This window comes from Centrocercus urophasianus, unplaced genomic scaffold, assembly GCF_019232065.1.
Source record: "Centrocercus urophasianus isolate 14NV4802_14NV808 unplaced genomic scaffold, USGS_Curo_1.0 seq_10, whole genome shotgun sequence".
Classification (NCBI taxonomy): Eukaryota; Metazoa; Chordata; class Aves; order Galliformes; family Phasianidae; genus Centrocercus; species Centrocercus urophasianus.
This window is the reverse complement of record NW_024884142.1, coordinates 52,977,199-52,992,183: the sequence shown is the minus strand read 5'-3', so window position 1 is coordinate 52,992,183 and position 14,985 is coordinate 52,977,199. Positions and strand designations below refer to the sequence as shown.

The 14,985-nt window shown below is 39.8% G+C and overlaps 1 protein-coding gene across 8 annotated transcripts in view; it reads left to right on the top strand.

Moving 5' to 3' along the window:
* ARID1B (AT-rich interaction domain 1B) overlaps window positions 1–14,985 on the top strand; it is a 288,228-nt gene that overhangs the window by 258,154 nt on the left and 15,089 nt on the right. For all 8 annotated transcript variants that reach the window (XM_042815785.1, XM_042815791.1, XM_042815750.1 and 5 more), the window contains 3 exons: window positions 3,275–3,484; window positions 6,929–7,133; window positions 14,114–14,252. In XM_042815785.1, coding sequence (XP_042671719.1) covers window positions 3,275–3,484; window positions 6,929–7,133; window positions 14,114–14,252 — 554 coding nt within the window. The remainder of the gene's footprint in view (window positions 1–3,274; window positions 3,485–6,928; window positions 7,134–14,113; window positions 14,253–14,985) is intronic.

Here is a 14,985-nt window from a genome sequence, read left to right as displayed (position 1 = left end):
CTCTGAAGGATTAGGTAGCTTCACCATGCCACAGTCTGTATTAAAGCTGGACAACTTCAATAGGGGATAGGTATATTGAAAATAAAGTATGGGGTTAAGCAAATTTAATAGGGGAATTGGCTTTGGCATCTGTATTCTTCGTTGGGTTTTTGTTGTTGTTGTTGTTTTTTTTATCATCCATTTAAAGACGGGTAGTAACATCTGTAGAATAGCTGGGAATTGAGGGCAGAGTAGGATACAGCTAAGTTAATGAAGGTATATGCAACAGGATTGCACCAGTATTTTTTACTAGAATTATCAACAAATCAAAGAAAAGCTCATCATCTGTTTTCTTTCAGCATTGTCTTGCTTGCACACACTTCAGCTAAGGATCTGTTAATGATGTCATCTTGTAATAAACCTGTATTTTCTTGTAGTTAACATTGACCTATAGGCAGATTTAGGCTTCCAGCTGAATGCACCCTTGTGGATCTGAAGTTTGTGTGTAGACTAGTTTGCACACATCTGTCATTTTTACATGTTTACATTTATAAAAACAGAGAAGAGAAAAAGATCTTTACTCTTGAGGAATAGCATTTTTCCCACCAGTGCATTCTTCTAAAGTTAACATTTCATTTTAGAAGAAAATTGTGCCCATTTTACAAAGCCTGACAACCTGAAAGCTAACACAGTAAGAAACACTTCTTACCTTCTGTAAGCTGTGAAAAGTTTTCAGATTATACTGTCATTTTAGAGCCTGCTGCCGCATTGCTGGAAAGCAGCATTATTTGAGACCTACAGTAGAAGAGCACGGAATGAAAAATTCTTTACTGGCTTCCATTCTGCTGAGTCTGATTTGAAAAAGAGAATCTTACCATATAAAAACCAAGGCATAAAACTGGTAAATCTGAACATTCTTAATGCTGAACTACCATAAATTTGAAATAGAAACTTCTTTGTTGCCTTACATGTTAAAATATGAGGGCATACAATATTTACTGGGTAAAAGGTGAAATTTCCTACCCTCATTTTTACTGGAGTTCCTTGGCTTCCTAAGTGCAAATTAAAATTAATGGTAATGCTGATGAACAGTAATGCAGCTTTGTTATTATTACTGCAGTTGGTAGAGTAGCATCAATTTACTCTGCTGTTTGAATCTAAAATCATCTATCTGTTTACATTACAAAATCATATTAGTAGCAAGATGACTTGTCTACAGCCCTCACTGCACCCTCCACCAAAAAATCTATATTGAAAAAAATTCTCTTGAACACTTAAATACATAGCAAGTGATGTTTTGAGTAAAGTGTTTGCCATTGCAGAGTCAGTTTGTGATTCCATTGCATAATCAAAATCTGCAGGACATATCAGAATACTTTCTTGCCAGCCACTTAATATTAGTAAAACAAATTCAGCCTTGACTTTACTATGATTTCTAACGCAAGTGAATCTGACCCAAGTAAATTAAAAGCAGTATCTTGTTGCTAAGTGAAGAAGGTAATATTATCCGTCTGTAGGAAGGACTACTGCAAGGGAGTTGCAGGAAGTAAAGCAGAAAACTTTATGGGAGGCTATTTATTTAATTAAAATGAATATCCATTCACTGGAAAGAACAGCAGTGGCTCATGGAACTGTTGGATCACACTCTCTTGGCTTCGGGTTTCTTTTCTCCTGGCTCTCCTCCAGTATTGCCAAGTTTCAGCTGGAGGGAGATACAGAGCCTGTCATATTTTCCAGGCTAATGTGCAAGATGAATGGTGGCAATGCTTTTAAAATCATTGGCAGTTGGATGCTACTATGCTGCATCTTTCGTAATGTCAGGTGCCAGCGCTCACTATCACAGTGTGGGGGCATGCACAAGTGGCTGGTGCTGTAGCACCCATGGTACACTTCTAGAGTTGTGTTTAGAAGTGTTCAACTAGAATTACAGTATTCTTAAGAACAGTACTGTCTCCTGTTCAAAGTAAGAAAAGGCAAAGGAGGAAAAGAGTGGTTGACTGGATGATTTTGATGTGTCTTCTGCAGTCAACAAGCAAGAGAGAGTATAGAGAGTATGTTTCCCTTCATATACTTGGCTCCTTTCCCAAAGCTTTATATCAGTCTTTCTCTCTTGTGTTTAGTTCTAAGCCACTCCATCTTCCAGTGCAGGGCAAATCACTTCACCCTGTGCAAGTGGGAGGGTCTGCCATCAGTGGTAACAGCTCCACTCTGCTGTCCGATCAGAGGCCTTAGACAGTGTGTGGTCCATCCACACATGGCACAGAGCCCAGCTTACAGATGCAAGAAGAGGATATGATGAGAAGTTATGTGTTCTAGCTTGTGTAGCAGCCTCAGTGCTTTCACTGTCCCTAGAAAAAAAAAGAAAAGCGTATCAAGATAGCGTGAGCTTTTGTTAGCTGTCAAGTCAGAGTAGCAGCAAGAGAAAGGGTTCAGGCGTGCAATTCTGCTTTTTCCACTTCTTTCACTTTTCCTGATAGTGCTTCAGCTCTGATTGCTGTGAATCCTGTTTTTCCCCAGGTCATAATACCCATTGTCTTCCCAAGGCAGGACATGTGAAATGACCATCTTCTGTTGTCCTTTTAAGAGATGAGAGTATTACCTACTCCTGAGCATTATTGGCTCAGACAGATGATTCACAGTTCTCAAAAAGTATTGCCACCAATCTCCTTGTACTGTAGGCACTCTTAATTATCTTTCTCTTGGCCAACAGTAGTGCAAACAGACAGTAAAGCGATACCATTTATGACTCTCTAAATTGGGTACTGCTCCCCAGGGTACTAGATTTTTGTAATCCATGCGTTAGGCTATCTTCGTGCAATTCCTGTTCTGTTGAAACACTTCTGGGTCTTCTAGCCCTTTTTAAGGTGGAAAGGGAGAATGTTCATTAGTTTGTTTTTAGTATATGCTGTGTGGGACAAACGTGTTTTCAATTTTGCCAAAATTACTGCTTGCAAAGCACTTTGAGATAAGTGGATGAGAAGCACTATGTGAGAGATGTTTGTTATTAAAATGAAATGAGGCAACATCAGAAACTTGCCTTCTGGGATCCAAAGTTCAAATTGGTGAAAGAAACATGAGAATGGGGAGTTTGGGCCCTTTTAATTAAAAAGCTGAATTTTCAGTATATGGACAGAATGTACTGTTTGTGCCTGAACTAGTAGCCTTCATTCCTGACTGTTGTGTGATAGCTTTAGTTTGTTTGACATCTTCTCTTTATCAGTGTTGTGAGTTTCTTACTTTCTTTTCCCTCCCCTTCCCACCCTTCCCCCAACTCTTGTTTCTTTTTGCCATTCAGAAATCAAGTTCCTCTACCACAACTGGAGAGAAGATCACGAAAGTCTATGAACTTGGCAATGAACCAGAGCGCAAGATGTGGGTAGACCGGTATCTCACATTCATGGAGGAGAGGGGCACCCCTGTGGCCAGTCTGCCAGCTGTGGGCAAGAAGCCCTTGGACCTGTTCAGGCTGTATGTCTGCGTCAAAGAGATTGGAGGTTTAGCACAGGTGAGAGGTGCCTCACAGCAAAGCTTTGCAGAAGTCAGCACACCATTTTCTAGAATATTTCCTGCTGGTTATGCAATTGCATTTACAGCCCTGAAAACAGAATTAAGTAGAGTTTGATCATATTTATGCTTTTATGTTTATCTGGAAGTCATCTTGGGCTACGTGACTGCTCTAAAAGTCTACAGTTTGAAAGAAAATTGATCATTGCTGTAGACAGTTCATTGTTGTTGCATATTCACAGTATTCCAGTAATGCTGCTAAGAGAAGGGGAGAGGAAAAGGCCATTGCATCAAATTCACCTGTAAAAGCAGATGATAGAACTGAAAGGAAATATCTGAAAGAAAAGAGATTTGGAAATCCATCCTTCCCAGACAGATGTACTGCCTCTGGGACAAATCAGTTCATTTCTCCAGAAAAGTGGTAGATTTATTCTTAAAAACAGTCTCCTTCATCTCCAATTCTCCTTGTTTTCCAATTGTCTCTATACAGTGCACTTGTGTCTTAGACTTGTGTCACAGACTGTGCTTTTCCTGTCTTTGGAAAACGTTTACAGGATATTTTGGTTTGCAATGCAAACATAATCATTACAAAGAAAAGATGAATTTCTTAGTTGTGAAGAAGGGAAATGAAAGTAGGAAGAGCTGAGAATAAAAAAGTGCTATATTAGAATAGAGAATGTGCAATATCTGTGGCCTTATTCTTCCTGAGCATATTTGTTATGCCACAGATGGAAGAAGCTTTCATTTTTGTATTCACAGTCAGCTGGAACTTTAGCGAAGGAGTGCATGGAAATAACATACATAGGGTTCTGTATGACTGACCTCCACAGAGCAAAACTACGTGTTCCTTTGTCTACCAATATCAAAAGTTAGTAAATCATCAGTATTTGCAAAGTTAGATTTTGTATTTGACATTAGTTCTCCTTTCCTAATGCTTACAAAGCATCCTTTTCATCTACAGGGTCAGTCTGGCCAGGTGCTAGAAGCTGCTGTGAAACGCTGAGATCCTTATTTTCTGTGAATTCAAGAGCATTTGTGCATATTTGCAAGACAAGGGCTTAAAGATAGGGGTATAGATAGATGTTTATGCAGTATTTAATATTTAAATACATATCATATTACAATAATTAGAAAATATTATCTCAAAAATGTAGTAAGTCAAATTAGCTCCTTAGAAAATGAGCACATTTTAATGATCTATCTGGTTAGCTCAAGAAAGAAACTTCCAACATTAATTAATACCATTATCACTGCTGTTATTAATAGTACGCTTCACAACACAGGACTTGACTGCTGAATTAAATCACTGACCCAAGTCCAGAAATGTTAGCTATTCCTGTTATTAGAGGAAGGCAGAGAAACCTAATACACTTCACCTTGCCTGTTGTTAAATGCTATATATGGGCAAGAGATGGTATCCTGACATTTTTAGTGATCAGCTCATGCCCCCCAGCATCATAAAGATTTGATTACTTTTAGCTGAGAAACTTTATTACAGGTAAATCGTATCATGCAGCTGCTCTGCCTCATACACCATGATTGTGCCCACAGCATGACTCTTAGAATGAAAAATAAAGCAGGGGGGACAAATGGGATGTTCTAGAGAGTTGTTGGTGTTTGCTTATCACATAGAAATTTATTTTATTTGGGGGCACTCGGTGTTAATTTGCAATGACAGACATTATGCATTGCCGAAGAGTAGATGCTGTTCACTTACACTGATTTTTGAAGGATCTTGAGTTACAAAATTGTGTGCTACAGAACTGATAAGAATTGACATTGAAAGTAAGGGCTCTTGGTTTTGCTGTATGCCCACATGAATGATCACCATGTTTATCTGTTTGGGCCTACTGTGAGGGAAAGTGCTTTGCTTGATGAGATTTATTTAAATGCATCTGAGTGACACTCTCCTAAAAAGTTGTTAATCCAGCTGCTACACTGCACATCTCCTGATTCTTCCCAGAGAGTGACAGGGAACGTCGCTGTGCAGCAGCAGTACGTGCTCTCCGAATACGTGCTTTTGATGGGATCCCAATATGAGCAGACCAGCTGTTGGCAGCCTTCTTTTAAATGCCAATATAGTGGGCATTTAGGCATGAATATTTCTGTTTGCATTATGCAATGTGTTCATTATGTACCACTTAGCTGTACGTCAGTAGGCACAAAGGGCTGTGTAGCTGGGTTTCAAGCCTCAGCAGGGGCAATTTATGGAAAATATCTTCTTTAACTCTTGGGTTCTTGGGGGATCTGCCAGAGAAATAAAAACACATTGCATAGCCATGCAAATCTGCCTGCTATCCCCAGAAGTCTGGCAGCAGTATTGATGTTATTAAACACAGAGAGAAATCTAAGAAATATTTCTTTTGCTGTCAGAAGGGCATAGGAACAGTACGGCTAATGTTAACCTTTATGGCTAGTGAAATTGAGTTGGAATCATAGAATCTCAGGCCTCAGGACAAGTACAAAGCATCATGGCATGCAAGAATCAGGATTTTTCCTCAACAAAGGCCCAGATGCTCAAAGCCCATTTATGTCATGCTCCCTCCCATCCTTGGACCATACCTAACAATTGCACAACTGGTTGAATGAACTTTAGGGCATCAGATTATACAGCAAAAACAATACTCTGTCTGATATAGGTGCGTGAGCCAGTGGCATCATCCAAGATGACAAATGAACTAAGCTGGTACTACAGATCAGCTGTGTGTTTGAGGAATTCAGGAAGAGAATCTTTGGATATTCTCAACCTTGTATTGCAAACAAGACTCACAGCAGAGTTGTGCAGTCAGCACTGCAGTACAGGGTGTTGCTGGACTAGCCCTGTGTGTTTGAAGTCTGCCATAATTAATTAAAGGGCCTCACTCCACTCTGCATCTCATCTAGCCAAAGGATCATTGATCTGTCCCTGCAAGATGCTGTGAAGTGAAAGGACTCAAGCCAGGAATTATAGGCTAAACTGTCTGACAGCTGGTGGCTATTCTGGAGAAAAAAATATTTTTCATATCAGTGCTCAAACGCTTAAATTGCAGAATAATGCTGTTATTGCTTTTTAAATTAGTTTTCAGAAGCTGCTTTTTAATTAGAATGGGGTGGGTGTGGGTGGGTGTCAGAGTGAGAGTGAGTGTGCATTTGCTTGGAGATAAATTGCTAACTGAAGAGCAGAGGCCCTGGAAGAGTGCAAGGCATTTAAAAGATGCACCATGCAGAAGACTTTGAACAAAGCTTTTTATGTAGCTATCAGCAGGTTCCTTAATGGTTTTATAACTGTAAATGCTGTCTATGCATTACTGCGTGTGGGCGTAATGAACATTAGTTAGAAGAGAAAAATAAAAAAAGTAAACCAAGACGTTAAGTACTTTATTTTTTTAACTTTTTTTTTTTTTCTCCTGACTTTCAAACAAACCACTTTGCTGCAAACCAATGATTCTGTCATTTATTTTGCTAGGTTAATAAAAACAAGAAGTGGCGCGAGCTTGCAACAACATTGAACGTTGGCACTTCGAGCAGTGCAGCCAGCTCCCTGAAAAAACAGTACATTCAGTACCTGTTTGCCTTCGAGTGCAAGATAGAGCGAGGGGAGGAGCCCCCTCCAGAAGTCTTCAGCACTGGAGATACTAAGAAACAACCTAAGATTCAGCCGCCATCTCCTGGTAAGCAAAAAAAAATGCAGCCTCTTACACAACCATTTTTTAAACGCAGAAGATACTCACTGGGTTGCCGTTTATATCTTTACAAACATGTCTTGCTAATATTAGACAAACCGTGAGAATAAGTACATTGTTTTTAAACTTGATCTGGTTCCTGAATTGAGTCAGATTAGATATGTGACCCAGTTATATCGCTGCTCAAGATGTATCTGCCAGCATACCCTTAAGATTCAAAGAGTTACGTTGTTTTAGACAAGATGAAAGAATTCTGCAAGGATGTGCTTGTGTTGTGTGATGTGAGGCAGCCAACGCTAGGATTGTCCATTTGTCTAAAGATGAGATCCTCTTGCCTGCACACTGATTACCACGACTCTGAAGCTGCGTTTTCAGCATGGCTGTTGTTCAGTACAGCTTCAGTTGGAGGCAGGATGGCAGGTGCTGGGCTAATGAGTGGATCTCAGATGGTTGCTCTGATGTGGCTCGTGTTGAATGTATGGCAGATGGAGAGAGCTGAGAGCATGGTGTATCCCCACCGCCAGACATTGTAGTCTGGAGGCACACACACTCTTTATTCTATTGTTGTTAATCCTGTGTGCCAGATAAGTTGTTAGCATTACCATTTTCATCTTCTCTGAAACATCAAAACTGGAAATGATTAATTTTGGCTGATCTTTATGTGTACAGTGTGGTGTTTGGAACCACACAGTTTTCTTCCTAAATTAATTTAATTTAAGACTCAAAAGATTTGATAGTCATGACTGATATTCAAGGGAAAATCTTTAGCAGTGACAAATTTAAGCACTTACAAAAAGGTGTAGTAGGTATTATTCTATTACAGTGACATCTGGACTGCCCGTGGAAGAGGAAAATTTTCCTTTGATTTGCTGGTTATTAGACTTTTCTGAACATCAGAATAATTCTAATACTTACCTTCACAAGTACTGTTAGGCAGATCACCTTGTGTTAATGCCAAGAGAACATAATTCCTGGAATGTTTACAGCAGTTCCCTGTGAAAGGCAATAACAGAAAAGTATTTAATAACTTCTGTTATTTCACTTCACTGGCAGAAAATAGGAAGTTGAGAGTCAGGGACCCAGCAACCTCTCCAGGGCTTTGCAGGCTGTATTGTACTACTTTGAGATTTCCTATTGTGGATTCCAGGAAATTCAAAAACCCTTATCAGGTAAAAAAGCTTTGGCCATTTCATATGATAGTGCTTTGTCCTTTACAGAAGAAGATAAAGGTGATAACACTTAGATCTTTTTGTGTATTTTTCAGCATGAGGATTTGGGAAAGTGTTGTTAAAATCTTCCTAGCTACATTTCCTTGTGTAAATCCTTAAATAATTCCTCTCCCCCATTAGCATTTAGACTTATCAGGTACCCCAGTGCTGATTGCCTAACACTTAAGATAAGTAGATGACTTTGTAAGGCGAGTTTAGAAGATGGAGAAATACACTCAGCACAAAACGTGAAACCTGTAGTCCAAATGTTTATTGATCTGAAATGAGCATGTATGTCTAGAATATTTCCCAGTGCAAAAATTAAAAGGTGTTGTGTTTACCTGTCATTCCTGACAAGACAGTTAAGGGGCAAGAAACTGTTCAGGCTTACAAAGGAGGGTGATGAGGAAGTTCATCTCTTTCTAAAACAGCGGTTTTAGAAGCAGCAGCAGTACTGAAAATGAAAGGATGTTGTGCTTTGCGGTATCCTCCCTTGCCCATCCCCCTCCAGCACTGCTCTCAGCAGTTTGTTCAGGGACAATCGCTGTGAATCAGCTGAAGTTTGAGCTAAAGAATCCTTATTTAAATACATAGGCAGGAAACAAAGAAATACCAGATGTACCATTTTACTGAGTCCTTTGTATCAGGGCACTGCAGATGAAAATGACAAAGTCCAAGTTTAAATTTATCATAACATTCAAGGAAGCCGTCTATGAGGGGAACTGAAACTATTTTTCTAAAATAAAAACACAGCAGGACATAGAGACTAGTAGAGGAGGAAGCAAGCAAAGATCTCAAGATTTGTTTTGTTGGCTAGAAAAGAACTCGTGTCACTGAATGGACTGCACTTCTCTACAGAGAAAGGCTTTCCCAGTGTGTTTCAGCTTCAGTACATGAAATCCCGCTGAGGTATAGACGCTGCAGAGAGTACAGGCCTGTTCTCTCTAATACTCAGCTTTTTTTCTTGCTCCTTTTTCTTCAGTATATGCCAACATTAGCTGCACAAAAGAAGTAGAGTTGTGGATGTATTTTAGATAATCTGTTACTCTTGGGCATTCAGAGGAAACAGGAGCCCAATACAACAAGAAACAGTAGCCTTAGAGGGTCCTCGCTTTAACCATTCACCTCTGTTGCGCAGCTAGCTCAGCATAGGCAAAACAGCTTTGATGCCAAATCCTTGTGCAGAGAGCTAGTGGCAGTGTTACTGCTTTGGGAATTTTGGTAAAAAAAAAAAAAAAAGCAGGGAGGCTTGTCTCAGAGAGGGGCTGTAGTATTTTGTCCAGTTCTACAGCTGATGCTACAAGATCTGGGTCACAAGAGTTTAAAAACCAGCTGATCTTCATAAAATTTCTGAAAATATTTCAACTGCTCTGTGCCAACCTTCTTGGTATGGAGGAGCATCGAGTTCCTGTTTAGTGTAGATGCTCAGGAAGGTACAAGCAGAAGCACAGGGTCAGAGCAAGTTGGTTCTTGTGGATGTCCCTCATCCAAAGGGTGGCTGTGTGGCTGCCTCAGAGGTGACTCTTGGGGCATTGTAGTGCACACGCTAGAAATATAGTGTGACAACTGGAGCAGGCAGGTGCCAGCAAGGCACCTACCCCTCAAGGGAAAGATGTGATGTGCAAGTTGAACTTAGGGGACTGTGATGCAGTGGTCTGGGTTCATGTGTTAGTCCATTTTCTTGTAACACGATGGTTGGGATTTCCCATCACTACTGTCAGCAGCAAATGCACTGTGAATTTTTGGCTGCATTGTGCAGTTTGTGTGACTCTGAAAAATGCAGACTGAGGTATTTACCCTGTGCCAAAGGAGTGGGATAGGTTCTGAGGCACAGCTGGGAGGGGGGATGCTCCTGAGTAACACAGAGCTGCTGGCCCCGGTATCAGCAGAGGCTGAGTCACAATAGACCTGGAGAACATGTGCATGTTCTGGGAGGAGAGCAAGGGAGCGTTTCCTTGGCAGCAGAGAAACAAGACTTGGGGAGGGGACAGCGAGGACGCGGCACTCCACAGCCTTTTGATGGGTGCCTCTGTAACCAAACCCGTCCGTCTTGGCTGACTGACTGAAGTGCTATTCTTAGCAGACAGGTGATGTCATGCGAGCGGTGAGGCCAGCCAGGGAATCCCCACGGAAGATGGATGGGTGAGGGCTTGGAGGAGGGGGGCAGGCAGAGGCACCCCGCTCCCAACAGGAGGGGCTCTGCCATAGCCGATGCCCCCAGCCGGCCAGAGTGGGGCACTGGGTTTGTGCCGTGTAAATTACCCTCCCAGCGTGGCGGCTGGCTGCTGGGCTGGAGTGTGTGAATGTGCTTAACCCTCAGTAACCTTTCCATTGTTTACTTTAGAGTATACATTTGTAGCTTCTGGCAAAAGGTAGGCATATCCTAGAGAGCATGTCAGGCCTCATATTAATGGCGTTTCAAGAGGTTGCTGGGTTTTTTCTTTTTTTTTCCTAGAGGGAAAAAATTGCTGGCAAGAAAATGCTTCTTTTAATGTTTGGGTTTGTTTTTTTTTAATCTGCATGTTTCTGTTCTGGTAAATAAAGGGTCTTTCCTGAAAGCAGCCCGCACTGCCATGTAGGCTTTGCAAGGAAAAAAACAAGCAGTGCTGTGATTCTGTCCCTGAGTGAACGGCGTGTAGGGCTTCAGTTCTCACTGATGACCTACCTCTATTTGTGCCACTGTCTTCAATCAGACTCAGAGAACTATAACTTCACTCCTTGTTTTTTTCTCTTGGTCTTCATTACAACTGCATATGAAGTCTATAAAATAATTAATCAGCCTTTGCAGTAGCAACTGAAGAGAAAAAGGAGTGTGATTCCCATTCTGTAGATAAGAAAAACCAAGAAAAACCACCAAGACATTTAGGTCATGAATATCATTCTGAGTGACAGTTTTCTAAGTTTTGCCATGTATTGTCCTTTGTATGATCTCTCCTGTTCTGCCCAGACACAAATCAGCATTTCATACTCTCTGAAAAAGGACCACACATCTAAGAACTCTTGTAAAAAGTTTGATTTCACTCATATGCCCGGTACTGTGTAGAATTTTTTTAGAGGACCAAGAAAAAAAAAAAGAGCTTGAGAAGATCCGTCTGATTAACTTCCTTGTGATTGGCTGAAACGCTGCAAAGCTTTAAGTAACTGAAAATGACATCCCACAAGGAAAAGAGTTACGTTACTTAAAAAATGATATCTGCTCTACCAGTAGTAAACATTTCAAGTATGCACTTAGATTATTCTTCCTCAAGGATGTGCTTTTTCCACTGACACTAATATTGGAATTAACTACTCAGTGAGCTATGAGCATATGACATGGATAGATATATATATCCACAGTTGGGCTCTTCTTGGTGGCTGATGACCTAATCCTGAGGTTGAAACATTTGCAGTCCCTTCTCTATAGGAGTGTGCCTCACCCAGCAAAGGCCTAGAGCAAAGTTCATTAACTAAACAGTATCAGAAACTTTGCACTTTTTATAAATAGTATTTGCCTTCGATTTTTCATACGTTTGTTAGCAGTCATTTAGAAAAGTATCAGGGTAGTGTGGAACAACTATAACTACCACCAAGCAGATGGAAATGTAGCTTGCAGGTTCTCAGTTGGATATCTTCTTTTCATTCTTAAAACTTTCCTTGTAAAAAAGGCATCTAAAAATAATGTTATGTGTAAGAAAGATTCTGAATATTTACGCAGCCCATTAATAGTGAAAAGTATTTTACTTGTTTTATTTAGATTTACTTTAGATATGAATTTATTTCTTTGCTCAGGTAGAATAGGGAAGAACTTAATTGCTGCTTAAAAGCCGATCCTCAGAGAAATGTGCAGGGTGATGCAATATCATTTTTTACTGTAACTATATGGGTAAAGTAAGATGTTTGCTCACATGGTTCTGATATAACAAGATGATGGCGTGTGACAACTCAGAAATGCTTTCAAGCTTTTTAGAAGTAATCTAGCATTGTGTTTAAAGTGCAGCAGACCTTAGAATACAAAAAGGCAGGAAAATGATCCTGTCTCACCCAGGGGTCTTATATACAAAAGGCTCATTTTACATAAACATGATGATTTTCTTTATTATTTTACATATATGTTTTATTACGGCACTAAAGCCCTCAGTCAGCTGTAGCCTTAACTGTTGCACGTTGTGGTAACTGTATTAATGCTATCAGAGAGCTTTTCTTGATGTTTTTTTGAACCTCATTACAAGGTGAATATAATCCAAACACACCTTAGAAAGGTGAGGACAGGAGCAACATGGTCTACAAAATGTGCATTTTACGTATGCTCTTGCTACTGAGACTGATTTCCAATAGTGGAACATGTGTTACAGATATAAATGAAACACATAAAAAGTGTGTTCTTCAGTTAAAAACAAGCTCTGCCTGTCAGGGTGATGTGTGTTCTAGGATTCTGAGTCAATTATAAACTACTCTCTCTTTCAAATAGAGAAGAACAGCATATGCTGCTGCTTCCAGTTTTTCTTCTAACAGTAATTTATAAAGTTTTGTTAATTAGTTGTTGGATGACAATAGACAGGCACTTAAAAATGCTCGCATGAAGGTTTGTAGAATCAAAAACACCTCTCAAGCCATTGCCATGTCTTTCTAAGTTTATTAGGTTTGTGATTTTTTCTGTTTGAAAATAGCATCCAAAGACTTGATCGTACACTTTCTTGGGAAGAATTCCTGCTTCAAACACCAAAGCAGACATTGCAGTCTGATACAAAGCTTAGGCACTGTTACTGATGCCCATCTATCACCTTCTGAATCAGAAAAAATGCCACATCATATGTTGGAGGAGGACTTTCTCAGTATTTGTATGAAAATAGAAACTGCACTGTCTACTTTAAAAGACTGTTCTGAATGTAATTTATCATTAGCTTATGTGATATATTCATTTAATGTCCTTATTACTGCTTAGTCTCTTTAGAGTAGAACATTACATGCTTCTCTCCATTTATCGTCACATCAAAAATGTAGCTATTTCCAGCTTGGGATATTCTGTGATTCTGTTCGCCATGGTTAAGGAGGCCAGTAGTGCATGTGCTCTACTGCTGTCTGAGATCTCAGCATAAAAATTTTTGCAGAATTGACCTGATCTTGTTACACGTGCTCTACAGTGATCCTAGCTGCATTTTGTTAAGTTGTCCATTGCTATTTTTACAATGTTCTGCTTTCTTCTTACCCCGTAATGGCCCTCTAAATTTCTTGAATTCAATCTTTTGCCACATTGTCTCAAAGATGGCATAGGGTTGCAGTGTGCCCCTAACTAGTAGCCATGTTTCATCTCAGAAATGCTTGCCTTTTAGTGGTAAAATAGATTATGTTCTTATATTAATACAGTGGTTTAAATTTGTAGAAAAAGCTTCTGGTTGAAATTTGCTTTATAAATATCTGTGTTGTGGTAGTGATCATATATATAAAGAAGCTGTGCCGAAGAACAACTTTCATCTACTCTGTTGTAAACTATAGACAATTAACTTTGTACCTCTGACCTCTCATTTAAATGATCCTTCATCTAGATGATTTCTATTCATGTTGCTTCAGGCAGCGATTTAAATTTGTGGCTCTAGGAAAGATGATGGCTATTACCTCATAGCATATCCTGGTCTCAGAGGATTTTATGGAACTTACAAAGTAGAGATGCATGGTATAAGCAGGCCAATGGGGGAAACAGCCAGTTTCTCTCACTGATTATTATTATTTCTGCAATAATTTGGTTACTACCTTCTAATATTTCGTTTTTCTTTAATCTTCCAGCTAATTCTGGTTCCTTGCAAGGCCCACAGACTCCACAGTCTACTGGCAGTAATTCCATGACAGAAGTGCCAGGCGATTTGAAGCCTCCAACACCAGCATCAACACCTCATGGACAGATGACACCTATGCAGGGTGGCAGGTATGAAATAGGCTTTGCTTCATTTTCTCTTATGCTGTTATTCTATAGCAGTTAAAGTTAGTTTTTCTCAACTATACAGGCACACATCTGATTCTGTGTTGAGCCAACCCAACCTTAGGAGTGGCAAAAAAACATCTCTTTCTGGAGGGAAGAGAAGGAAAGGGAGGAAGGATTAGGATCTGCATTATCAGAGAAGGATCAAACAAGCAGTAGTGCAAGCTAGAGCGTGTGAATATGTGAAGATTGGGGTGGGAGGTTGAAACCAGTAGCATCATCTTAGAACCTTATATATGTAGGTTTCTTTCCTGGGTGCACAGATTCAGAGTATTATCAAAAAAGTATTATAGTAACAGTGAGATAACAGAGAATTCAGCTGGATGGACCAAGAGATCCCTTTCAGAAATGATATTAGGAAGGTAAATCAAGTAGCTGTTTAGTCTTTAGGAGGAATATATGAAACAGATAAAAAATAATACTAATTTGACGCAGCATATGAAGCTTGTGTGTTTGTGAGGAACACAGCTTTGTGAAATTTCAAAAAAGTTTAGACTTTTACATGGCTAATAGGAGCATGCACAGTTAAGTGAAAAACCCCTGTCATTCAAGTAAGTTATCCTGATAAGCTTGGAGAAAAAAAAGTTAGATTTTTTAATGATTGTGAAAGTTGTTTGCTTCTTCCTCAGATGTATCCTGTGGTGATCACTGACAAACGCAGCAGTGTTTTGTAGGCTGG